Raw genomic sequence first — 13,395 nt, 5'->3', positions numbered from 1 at the left:
CTGGACTCCAGTGTTCTCTAAAACTGAAATTAGTGCATTTTAGATAGCATGAAGGTCTTTGTAGTAGTGCTTTAACTTCAACTGAACTGAAAATAATTATCATTCCAGGGGGTTCTCAAGGCTATACGCTTTTGGCCCATTTTGTGTGCTTGGAGGTCCCTTGGGTTTCCACGGGGAGATTACTTTGCAGAGTCCTTCCCTTCTCTCTCTCACAGACTAGAATAAAGAGGGCTTTCCAGGCAGTGAATCAACTCATTTAAATTCACAGTCTCTGCCCAGGCTTTCTCGGATGAGCTTTTTTTTTTTTGCTCCACTGCTGACAAGACACTTTTGAATGTTGCAGACTTAAAACCGGATCAAAGGACAGGCAGAGATGTGAGCAGAATTTTTAACTGTTGTTCAGGGAGCAGCTCTGTCTATATCCATCTCTTTGTAGCTCATCCTGGCATTTCCCATCCCCCTGGTGGGAGTAATGGCATGTGATGAGTTGTGTTATTTTCTGTCATTTAAACTCTCTCCCAGTGTTATGAGAAATTCACTCTGCTATCACTGTTCAGGGGCCAGCGATGAGCCAAATCTGAAGCGGTGTACATCACTGAGCACTGCTCTTCTCAGAACAGTATGGAACACATGTCCGCGGTGACTATAAACCAATGACATTTTCAGTACAAAAAAAAGCCCCCACAATTTCAGTAATGTCATGAAACCTTTTACTACTCTCAGAATTCCTCACTTCTTTCAGTGAGAAATCACAACTGAAAATTATCTTAGGAAATCACAATGCCACTTTACACTTCTGAAGGTGTCAAGGTTTTCATGTAAGACAGAATTACCAGTGTTCACACATACTGAGCATCTTAGACTGGTGCCATGTGCCAGTATTAAAAAAAGCTAGATTTGTACATTTTCAGAGTAAAATTTGTGTTGCTTGGCTCTGCAAAACTCTTTGGATCTTCTGGGTCATTGCCAGGACTGTAGTAATTGCTGTGCAGTTGCTATAAGGTGTTTTCAGTGGTTACTAGGGTTTTAGTGGTTACGAGATTGTAAGTCCAATCACTAAGAAAAGTAACAGCATAACTCTGAAGTTGGCAATGGCAATGGCAATAGCAAATTAATTTATATAGCACCATTAATTACAACCCATGGTTGTCCAATGTGTGTGCTTTACAAAAAAATAAAATGAAAAACACAAAAACACATTTACTTAGAAATACACAAAGTATAATAAAAACATAATAAAATAATAAAAAAAATGTAAGGCAGGAGAATGTTAATTTAGATTATAAGCCTTATCAAACAAATACGTTTTTAAGATAGATTTAAAAGCAGATACAGTTCATGATGTTGAAATCCCTAAGCCTATATGAACACCAATAATTATTAACAATTATTAAATAATGATAATTCATCTAAAATAAATAATGTTTTTTTGTTTCTGTGTATATGTAGAACAAAATTCATTTTTTTAAATGTTTTTTTGGCCCATGATAAAATGGCTGTAATTTGTTGATTATTTATGGTTCTTTACAGGGAAGCATCCTTGCTAATTTTACTACATTAGGATACTATTGACATTCTCACCTCTGTAATGAAATCTGTTGTTGATATTTAAATGCCAGGCTTAATGGCAAAACCCTCAAGCTCAAACAGACTTGTATTGATTTCAGTGGTGGACGAAGTACACAAATCAAGTACTTGAGTAAAAGTAGTGAAGTAAAAGTAAAAGTTACTCAAAATAAAACTACTCCAGTAAAGTACAGATACTTGAAAAATGTACTTAAGTACAGTAACGAAGTAAAGCTACTCCGTTACTGTCCACCACTGATTGATTTGCTAGATCCCCTTTGTTCTCGTCTAATTAATCTGCAATTTGATTTATCACAGGTGCTCGCCTTACATTGGCTTTTAGCTTGATTTAGATACTGACTCGTCACTTTGATCTTTTTCATACAACAGAGTAACATACAAGCTATACAAATCAGTTTCTGAATTTTACTTAAAGTGAGAGAATCAGGTTTGATGTATTCTTTGCAATACAGTCAGATTAAATTCATTTTTAGAGTTTATTTTGCAGTGTATACTGCATACAATTTTTATAGACAAATATGTACAGATTAAAAATGTAGAAACAGAATGCAACAATAAATGTTTAAAACAGTATAGGAAAATATGATTATTTTGTGTTTTTAATGTTTTGTGTAAACATGTCTTCACTTTTGGCAGTCTTATTAAATAGTGACTCAAAATTAAAGATATTAAAATCCTAATATTACTTTTGGTTTGTTAATCACATTGGAAGTAAAAGGTGAAGTTGAGTGCACTGCATTGTGGGCTACAAAATCCCACGCAGTGTCCTCTGCATGTGTACTGCATATTTTGCCAAATGTAGTAGGTCCTTCCATGCAGACAGAACTTTTTCAAACTGTGCACAGTAAACATACTGCATACAAAATAGTATGAGGAATATAGCAATGTCATCCAGAAAATACTCTTTTAATCTTTTTTAGACAAAATATCACCAGAATTACAATAATATTGCTTTAGTGTTGTTTATGACTCAGAATAGCTGTCTATAAATTTGTAGCAGAAGAAAAGAAACTATCAGGAAAATGAGAGCATGAGATTTCAAATGCCTCTCTTTTAATATCCAATAACCCCCTCGATATGAGAGAGAAAGTCATTTTCTGCCATTACGTAGAAAACTCATTTCTCATTTTCCTTTTAATCCTGTGATTTGTTCAAGTCTGCTTTATTAGCCTAAGCCATTACAGTATGGCATGGCGAGATTTCTCTGCAAAACACTACATTCACCACCACATTCAGTGTCTTCCTCAGTGTCATCATCTTCTCAGAACGGTGACATTTCACCAAGCCGATTAAACCCAGATGTCAACACTAACCAAACATCATTACTATCTCCTGAATTAAATTAAGCTCTCTCTTCCACCCCAACAGTGTGAAACAATTTGATTTAAACAAAGTGCTAATTCTCCTGTTTTCCTCTTGTCTCAGCGCATATGATGTTAAGTCCAATTTACAACTGCTGTCATCATGACAGCTAATAAAAGCCAGACGGCCCTGAAGCCTTCCATAGTGATACAAATGATCGACTTGTTTATTCGGTGTCTATGTCTGCTGTGACATTTCTTGAAGTAAGATGTAGTTCTCCTTTTCTTTTCGCTCCACTGGGCTTTGGTGAATTTGTATTTCTTATTCCCTGGCATTGCTATCTCATCCGTCTCTTTCCCTTTAATATGTGGACAGCTTCAGAGCGCTGCATTTAAACAGAAGTTGCAGTCATCTCATGTTATTTTTTTTAAAGGCTAGCTCTCCATTCTCTTTGATTTTGCATGTATTGTATCGAATGGCATTTACTAGAATGACTTTTCATGTTTCATTCATCTTGTCAGCTAATGTTCATAAAAGACCAGGTGGAGGACAGCGTGGGAGGCTGGAGTTGACACATTTATGTAGCAGTTAATTAGTTCTACATCAAAAGTGCTTGTCCTGAATTACACATCTGTTCTCTTATGATCTTTGAGCTGTGCTGTTGTGTTCGCATGGGTGCCTCCACATTAAAATCTAGGTAAACTTGAGCAAAATAGTTCATTTCAGCTCATCATCATTAAAAGTTCAAAGTGAAACATTGTTATTTAAAAATTTGCCTCTGAAGCCTCAGAGATTGCCTCAGCTGGCTGAACAGCAATTGTTTGGGGCAGATCTTACTAATAATGTTATCTGTGAGTATAGACCCTATAAATGGGGCCGTGTCATTGACAGCCAGGCAGGGAAATGCGCTGTTACCTTGGCTGAATGTGCAATGGGTTTGCTATGGAGTCTCATACGTTCAGAAGGAGAAAGCATGTAGGTATGTGCACACTCTCATATTGATGACAGTGCAGTTGTCGTTTTTTAAAGGCATACAGTAATCACTTGTGTGTGCAAGTTGATTTAGAATTTAAATTCCTGTTCCCTATTTGGTCTGTCTTTTTGTCATGGGTTTTTGCTGTGTAGTCCAGTTGCGGTCTGAACGCTTCCTTTTGTTTTGAGTAAATGCTTCTGAAGCGAAAAGATCAATTTCCAACCATTTCTGTATTCATTTCAGTACTGAGACTCAGCTAGGAACTCAAAATACGCTACGCATGTCCTTTCTGTCTTTTTTTTTAGTAGTTTGTACCGCAGATTCATTGATTACTTTTTTTTTTTTTTAATTTTTCATAACCTCTTGTTCTTTTCCTGTGCACAAAGTGATGTTAGACTGTAATACCTCTGTTTAGGCTTTAATACGTTACTGCTTGTCTTTTTTTTTTGCATATACTAACAACTTTCATATATAAGCCATTCAAAAAGTAATTTTGATTCATACATTTTCAAATATATTAACATTTGAATGTAAATGAATTATAGATGTCTTTATGTTAATGGCTTAGTCATGAAACCTAGTGATCTGTCTGTGCTATTGTAAATAAATAGAGACATAGTTAAGCTGACAGTGTCCGCTGCTGGCGGATGCGCAAACTGCAGTGGCTGCTCCACCGGCAATGATGCAGTCAGTTTAAGCTCTCATTATTTTAGCAATCTAGTATATCCGTGCTGGTATGGTTTATTCAGGTATGCTAATAAGGTAATTTCCCCCCATTTTAATGCAAAATGGCTTTTGCGAAAGTCTATGCATGTAACGTAGGTCTATATATTGTTAGATTTAATTGCATGTTCCATATATTTTTGTATTTTCCCTTTAATCTGTTTAAGCAGTGTCTGGTCTGGAAATACCACTCCAGAGTTACATTGCCAGTCCAATTTAGTGGAAGGGGTTGAAAAACAGCAGGGGGATGAAAGACTGAATTTCATTGCAGCGACAAACAGCAGATGGCCCTCTTGAGTTTTTCTTTTTTTTTTATTCCTCCTCTGTGATTGTGTTTCTCTGGTGATATTAAACTAAATGAGAAAATACTCATTTTGGTGTTATTGGGGCATGATATTAAATTAGCACCCCCAGCCCTTATCGCAACACTCATTACCATATGATTAAAGAAACAGGCGACAGATAAATGTAGGCCTATAGCAAAAAGTAGGCACTCATCCATGCAATGCGTTACATAGGTGTGTTTGTCTAACGCACTGGTGGTCTCAATAGCACCTCAGAGGTGTGATGTAGCTAGTTCTGCTTCATGTAGCTCTCGTGGGGCGTGTCGGTGGAGTTGAGTGAAATTAATTTCTTAGACATTTAAGTCTCAGGCTTTCTGTCTCAAAAACCAAAACAAAAAACATATTGCTTGATTGTCGTTAATACACACACTTTAAAATACGTGTTTTTCTGTTATTTGTAATTCGAATAGCCTAATTATAAATTTGGCCATCTGAATATATTTCTATATGTCTATATTTATTTATAAATATTTCTGGCACCTACCAACTAGCTTCTATAAACATTATTAGGTCAATTCTATTAGATATATATTTTTAAATATCTAAATGTTGTCATCGGCTCTTCTCAGCTCGTAAACAGAAAATACAGATCTATATGGACATCAAGTGAAGGGTGGGTTTTTTACGTCTCGGAAACGATGGCAAAGGAGGAGTTTGTCGTTAAGACTTGTTGACGATCTGTGAGGCTGAGGCGGGAAGCGCGTGGTCGTCAAGACTTGTTGATGCCGTTGATCTGTGGAGGCTGAGGAGGGGAGCGCGTGCGCCTCACTCGCTCCAAACATTTGGATACGCTAAATGAGCACGAGCTGGAGGATGAAGAGGACGAGGAGCATTTCTTGAATACGTTTTCTTTCCTGGCGAACGTTGGCACTTATGCTGCGCATTTGTATGCTCCCGCTTCGGGCAAATACTTTTTTATTCGAGTTTATTTATTTGTTCGTTCCTGTCACACCGGGTAGACGTCATCCTCACCGGAGCCGCTCAGTGTTGCTTACATTTTCCCCTCAGAAGACATGCTGCTTTAGATCAGGAAAAAACGCACATCGTTATTGAATAACCACGCGACCTAGAACATGAGACTGAATGGGGAGTGATCGTCTGAGGAGATCCCTTATCAACAAGAAACACCTTCGTTCAAACTTACCTCAACTCACCGTCGTTACGCCGTCGGTTATTCTCAAGATGAGTGGACGTTTGAACGGAACTGGCGTGGATATCTGCTAAACTTGGTAAATATGTGAGACATATGAATATGTGTAGTCGCAGGGCTCCACCTGGGAGACGAAGGTGGTCGCGTTTCTCCGCTTGACAGCTCAGAACGAAAAACGTTTTGTTTGTTCAGACTCCGGGAGTGGACGTCGCTGCCCAGGGTGCTGAATTTTACCAGGACCGGGTCAGAGATAAAGGAAGGAAAGTGACGGATCAGAGAGACGCTCAGGCGTGCCGTGAATATATTTTCATATTCTATATTTCGGAGGAGCCGGGCAACTCATGTGATAATCATTTTCCGAAAAGCATTGTGAAATCAGGAATGAAAAGTAATCTGCGAGCCGCGTGACTTCGAAATGAAAATTGGACAACATGTGAAATACGGACAGTTGAAGTAACACTTCACCCTTGTATTCATTATGCTAATTCAGTGTCTTATTTCTCCAGTCGTGATGTGTGGATATCTTTGATCATCAGCTGTGCATTTCAGAGGGCAGAGCACACAAACAGTCGCAAAAATGGGACAATAATTGAGACCGATCGGGCGGTTTGTTGTTGTTGTGTGTGCTTTGTGTGTAAGGAGTTCAACAGCCCTGTTTTTGAGACATGGCAGCGGCGATTGCCAGCGGTTTGATCCGCCAGAAGAGACAGGCACGGGAGCAGCATATAGACCGACCATCCACCAACAGAAGGAGAAAAAGCCCCAATAAGAATAAAGGGCTTTGCAATGGGAACCTGGTCGACATCTTCTCCAAAGTGCGAATCTTCGGCCTCAGGAAACGCAGACTTCGACGACAAGGTGTGGGAAGTTCCGTACACGAACGATAATTGTGCACATAAGAAGTCTATGCTATGTTTAATGTCTTGAGATAATATACGCCCACATTTCATTTTCACATTCAGCTTTGACAACAAGGGACTTGTGGCATGGAGCTGCTGTTTATCTTGACGAAAATAGCTTATAGGGTTTGTATAAGACTTGTGTTGTGTCTTGACAGATTTCTTTGACAGACTGTTCTTATTTCCATCAGTCTGCAAATCTGTCATTTTTTTTTTACGCAAATGAAGTCAGTAATAAGACAATTGAGTAATGAGACCACGTATTCAACTTAAATGTATGTACGTCATAATTTCAAAATAATTCTCAAAACAATTCTCCGTTTTTAAAGGCCACATATATCAGAGCTAGATATTGTTTTGATTCAAGGTAGATATATATGCATTATTTGTAATATTCGGAGATTTGGCAACCTCTCAATCTTTGCTGTACCCTTGGGAGGTGTTGACGTTGAATTATTGGCATGTTTCATGAATACAAGTAAAGCAGCAGGTGCCCAACGTGTTGCAGGAAAAAAATGCTATCACATCATCAGTAAACAACATCCAATGACAGCTTATCTTAACAGAAATGCCAGTGGAACAATAGTTTAGGTAGGATTAAAATAAAAACATTCTTTCTGTCACCCCAACAGTATTGTAGACCTGTTTAGATGAAAAATGAAATTATGATGTGACCTAAAGATTAATTATTCTAAATGTAAGTATTTTTTAATAAAACAATAATACTTTTTTTTTTCATATGTCACATTTATATAGCAATTTTAAATGTTCTAGTATGCAAGGTTGCTTTACAGAAAATCAGAAAATGATTAGCAGTTTTTCAAGAGACAATCTTATACACTGACAGTCAGCTCAGGACAATCACATATCATTGAGATAATATGTTAATGTATAATCACGAGGGTTATATACTCATTTTTAGAACCAGAAAATATATGTGTGCATTGTGTGTGCATTTTTGGCTTGCAAGCAGAAATTATAAAAAAAAAAAACATTGTAGGCCGGCAGCTTTTCCAATAGTTGAGCTACAGTCTGATAAAACTATAATAGAGGTGGCGATTTGCCATACTGTATATCATGGTATCTATCAGAGATGTCCAGAGGGGAATCCTGCACAAATAAGTAGTGAGTAAAAGATGTAGCTGTTGCCAGGAGAAACTGAGAGTGATGAATTAGCCCTGCAACGTCTCGACTAACGTGCACCTGTGACGGCCATCTTATTACAGATGGCGAACAGCTCATGGCCTCCCTTTACACTCCCAGTGTTAACTTTTTTTGGGGGGAAAGCAGCTTCTTACAAAGCATGTAAGTCAAGCTTACCCACATTGTCACTATTTACAATTAAATTGAAAATATTAAGGCGTCTTTAAGCATTTGCTGTTTAAGATGACTACCAGTGCTCACAGCAGGTTGGATGGCCTCTTTTGAGTCCTGTTGCGTTGTTGCCTGAGTTACTTTTGACAGAGCACCCCCTGGGATTTTTCTCATTATTTTCCCATTGCAGATAGATTTGCAAAATCTTCAGTGAGCATTTTCACAGCCTTGAGGGCTGACCAGGGGCTCTATGGAGCTGAGCGTTAGCCTGCCCACCCTCCTAGGTTCTTTCACATGTAGACTGTGTGCTCAGGAGAAATAATGGTTAGTTTAGTGGTGGTAATTTAGTAGTGGTCACAGGAAGGACAATGAGAATAGCCTTCGAGCATAGCCTCCCATCATACAAGGCAGTGAGATGCTACATTTGTCTCCATTTTAACTCTGACTTTTGTCGTGACATGCAGACAATAGGAATATTCCCCTGAGTATAAAAAAGCATCTACAGACCATGAACTCAGACATTTTGCCTTGTGGCGGTGTTGTAAAAGAAATCAGAAAAGACAGTAATTTAAAAAAAAAAAAAACTTGCTCAAGCGTATTTTAAGCATCCTTTAGGTTTGTCAAATGTCTGGCAAAATGAGTAATGATGATGATAATAATGGCAAAATATATTTGTCAGAAGAAAGGTACTCCTCCATTTGGAATTCAATCCTGTGATTTATAATTTGGCCAGCACACCATCCAAAAACATTAAACAGGGAACAGTCCTTATATACTGTTTCATATTGATTTATCTGACTTTCTAGACTCTCAAGCAGAATGCTATTATTGACAAGGCATTGGCGTGACCAGATCATTACAGAGATATATGTTATTTTGTATTGATTCAACATTATCATGCTGATTATTAGAGGATTCTATAAATGTGTAAATATCACTAGTGGTAGACCCAAGAAACCTTTTAATTTGGATGCTCACTGTACATTTTATTTGTAATTATTGTGTCGTAGGAGACAAATTTTGGGGATCATAAAGTATTTCTTTGCTTATAGGGCAAAATTGAATGAAGGATCAATAGTAACAGCAGTTGGTAATATATGTGTGTCTAAGAGAACATGAATGTCTTAATATTTTCAAGCAAAGATTTTCCAACACAAAGTCTTGCTTTGGTTTGTAAGATACCATTTCAATTTAAGATTTTAAGATGTCAGAATGGACACAGGCTGTTGACTTTGCCCAGTCAATGCTGTCAGCTGTGACCAAAGTCTTAGCTAAAATGTACATTATACAGTCTGACAGTTGTTGTGGAACAGTGTGTTTTAGCTTTTACCCGAGATCTCACTGGGGTCATATCATACGATCTGGCAAACAACAGTTCTAAAACGGCAAATGACTTTAGGCTGACATATAGGTTTCTCAGAATAAAGGTTGATTAAGGCTCCCTATAGGTCAGATATTGAAATTGACTGACAGTTGACTTATATACATATATATATATATATATTTGACATTTTTAACCAACCATGTCTGATAAGTGAATGGCACGATTCTAATAAAATGAGGAGGCTGAGTTGTTTGTTAATGTCAATGACCTCAGAAAAAAATCTGAAAAACATCTCCAGACATGAAAGGTCTCCATCAAGCCGGTAAAAACAAGTGTATCTTTCAATCTCTTTGTTCAAAACAGAGAGGTTATCTGTTTGATTGCATCTCAGAGTGCTGCCATGTAGCAATTTTTACCCTTTTTACTCCACAGGACATTTTATGTCCCATGGCCATGAAAAAATTAAAATGGTTGTGAAGTGATTGCTTACTAAAATGCCCTGATGTAAACTCAATTTATAAATTTAGTAGGTGGAAGGTTACTAAAGGTTAAAAGAGTGTAGTAAGCCAGGAAGGCTGCAGAAATCATTTAGCCGTCTTTATAAATTAAGCGATTGTTTTGCAGTATTTATTGTCATTTTGTGCTTCTGCATTTATCCACTGTGAAAGTTCAGTCAGTGCTCTGATAAATATAAATTTGACAGATTCTTCCCGGCAAGACATGGTTCAACACACTGTTTGGACGTTACGTTTTGCATCCAATTAGAATGCTCAGTGGAATGGAAGACCACCAGTGGAAACTAGCTTTTAATCTCTCTCTATGCTAAGTCTCATTAAAAAGTCTGATGAATCTTGCATACACTCAATTAGTTCTGACTGAAAGTGCATAGCGCCTCCTTTAGTCTTGAGTGTAAGGTGGTGCTCGTCCTTGGCTGTGTAAATGACTGAACTTGATGTAAATTCGCCTATAATGACTAAATTACATTTTCGGTTTTGCGCGTTTGATTTCTGCCACATTTTTACGATGTAGTGATATATGAAGTGATATTCATTGTTATTTACAGAGAGGTAAATTAAATGCTACGTGACATTTTATTTCCATGCTGTATTGTTGATGTCTTTCCGCGGTTGAAACACTGATTGAGCAATTACATGAGGCATGAGATGTTCAGTCATGTTTATTCGCGGTAAAACTAGTAGTACAGAGGAAGGAATGATTGCGTTCACTTGCGTTCCGCTCTGCACAAATCTGCGGGGCGTCACGGCTCAGACACGGGAACCGGAGCTGATCGCAGCAGCTCTAGTCAGTGCTTGTGTTGGGATTATACCAGCACGTTTCTGAACCGTCCCAGAAGCGGCTCTCCAAGTTTGTTTACCTAATATACAGAATGTGTGTGTACTGTGTATATTTATTATGTATATATAAATGCACACATATATATTTAAATATATATATGTGACCCTGGACCACAAAACCAGTCATAAGGGTCAATTTTATTATAAATTGAAAATGAATAAATAAGCTTTCTATTGATGTATAGGTTAGTATAGGTTAGTTAGTATAGGACAATATTTGGCCGAGATACAACTATTTGAATATCTGGAATCTGAGGGTGCAAAAAAAATCACTTTTAATTACTGAGAAAATTGCCTTTAAAGTTGTCCAAATTAAGTTCTTAGCAAAGCATATTACTAATCAAAAATTAAACTTTGATATATTTACGGTAGGACATTTACAAAATATCTTCATGGAATATGATCTTTACTTAATATCCTAATGATTTTGGCATAAAAGGAAAATCGATCATTTTGACCCATACAATGTTTTTTTTGGCTATTGCTAAAAATATACCCAAGCGACTTAGACTTAAGGTTTTGTGGTCCAGGGTCACATATATAATTTATATTATATATAAATATAATATTTTATATATAAACATAACATATATTTTTTAAATATATACATGCATGTGTGTGTATTTATATACATAATAACAGTACACATGTAAACATGGAAGTCCCAAACTGGCCAGAAAACACAGAGAACGGGTGGGAACAGGACCAGGCAAAAAGTTCAAAGCTGACCAAGGAGGTGCCGGCCTTGGGGAACCATAACTAGGAAACACAGAGGGTGGGAAGGGAGGGATGGGAACTTGACTGGAGGCACCTGTAGATACAGGGACGGCCTAACTAGTCTGTACTTCCAACTGGGCTTGGTAACAGTGACAGATTTAGGGGCAAAGACTGAATTGGCAGGGAAGGAGTTTTGGGATGTCTTGGGAATAGGCTCAGAGACAGGTACTGGGATGTCCATATGGGTAGCAGGATCAGACTTAGAAATTTACTTAAAAACATCCTCAGTGGCTGGAACCGACACTGGACTGTGCTCAGGGGCTAAATCAGACACTGGGACTGCTCTCTCTGCAGTGGGCTCTGCGACTGCTCTTTCAGGAGCTGGAGCAGGCCTGAAAACTACATTTTCCTCTGGAGCGGGCTCTGTACCAACTTCCTCTAAAGCAGGCTTGGGAACTGCTCTCTCTGGAGTAGGCTATGGGGGCTCCTGGACTGGAGTGGACTCGGGAGCTTCACTTTCAGGAATTTCATACTATTTCATAGTTTGGCAGGAACATGACAACACTGGCAAGAGATTCAGAAAAGGCGTCTGTGGCCCTAACAACTTGCTGCTTGGGAACGGCCTCCATGGCTATGAGAGCAGGCATAGACAACAGCCCAGAAGGTCTCTGTGGACATGACAGGGCTGGTAAAAACTGTCTCTGAGGGCATGACATGACTGGCAAGTACACACATTCCTGACTTGACATGAATGGCAGGCAGTTTAGAAGAATTCACTAGACTAGATTCCTCTGGAACTATAGGACTTGGGACTTGAGAAGGAAGGACAGTAGACAGCACAGAACGGGCTCTTCTCTTCCTCCTCTTTTGACAGGTGGATACTATGTGCTTGACCGCCTCTGTAGTATCTGTAGCTAACTCGGCCAACTCAAGCGGAATTGCAGTGAACTTTGTCGATACAGTGGTGGCTGAAACTGACCTGGCAGACTGTGAAGTGTCTGGAACAGGCTTAATTGACTGAAGGACAACAGTTGACTTGACTGACTCAGGGATAACAGGAGCGCACTCAGCTGATTCTGGAAAGACAGAGGTTGACTGCAGATTCAGAAGTAGCAGGAACTGACTCGACTGACTGAGAGATGCTGATGGTTGACTTGACTGGCTCTTGAATAACAGAAGTGGAAGTGACTGATTCGTGGATGACAGAAGTTGACTCAGACTTAGAATTGACTGGAACTGACTTGATTGCTGCCAACTTGGCCGTCTCGGAAATGACTGTAGCGGGCTTGACTGGCTCTGGAATGACTGGAGTGGGCTTGGCTGGCACAGAAATATCAGGACGGAGGTTGATTCTGCAGTCTCAGAAGTGGCTGCAACTGACTTAATTGTCTGGGAGATGACAGCAGTTGACTTGACTGGCTCAGCCCTAATATATATACATTATTTTTGTATTCTTGCAATATCTTTCTGATAATACCTGTATATGTGCAACATTTGTAGAAGAGAGCATGAATTTCATAAAACTAGTAGTTACAATATGTAATGTAATATCAGCACTTTCTCAGTCCTTCCTGTGACTGTGAACAGTGTGAGTGTGCTTACAAATGCTGGAAAAGCCCTTCTCCTGTTCCTGAAAGTCTATAGTGGGTCAATCACATGTGGTTAAGTCTGCAGCTGGTGCTGTGTGCAGTGAGACATGCCCCCGCG

The 13,395-nt window shown here is 38.7% G+C and overlaps 1 protein-coding gene across 1 annotated transcript in view; it reads left to right on the top strand.

Annotated features, from left to right (window-relative positions):
• Nucleotides 1–5,726: 5,726 nt before the first annotated feature.
• fgf14 (fibroblast growth factor 14) overlaps nt 5,727–13,395 on the top strand; it is a 61,153-nt gene continuing 53,484 nt past the window's right edge. Inside the window, exon 1 of the mRNA XM_016477593.1 lies at nt 5,727–6,937. Coding sequence (XP_016333079.1) covers nt 6,745–6,937 — 193 coding nt within the window. The 5' untranslated portion in view covers nt 5,727–6,744. The remainder of the gene's footprint in view (nt 6,938–13,395) is intronic.

Source organism: Sinocyclocheilus anshuiensis, unplaced genomic scaffold, assembly GCF_001515605.1.
Source record: "Sinocyclocheilus anshuiensis isolate Anshui unplaced genomic scaffold, SAMN03320099.WGS_v1.1 scaffold1620, whole genome shotgun sequence".
NCBI lineage: Eukaryota > Metazoa > Chordata > Actinopteri > Cypriniformes > Cyprinidae > Sinocyclocheilus > Sinocyclocheilus anshuiensis.
This window is presented reverse-complemented; position numbering and strand designations above follow the sequence as displayed.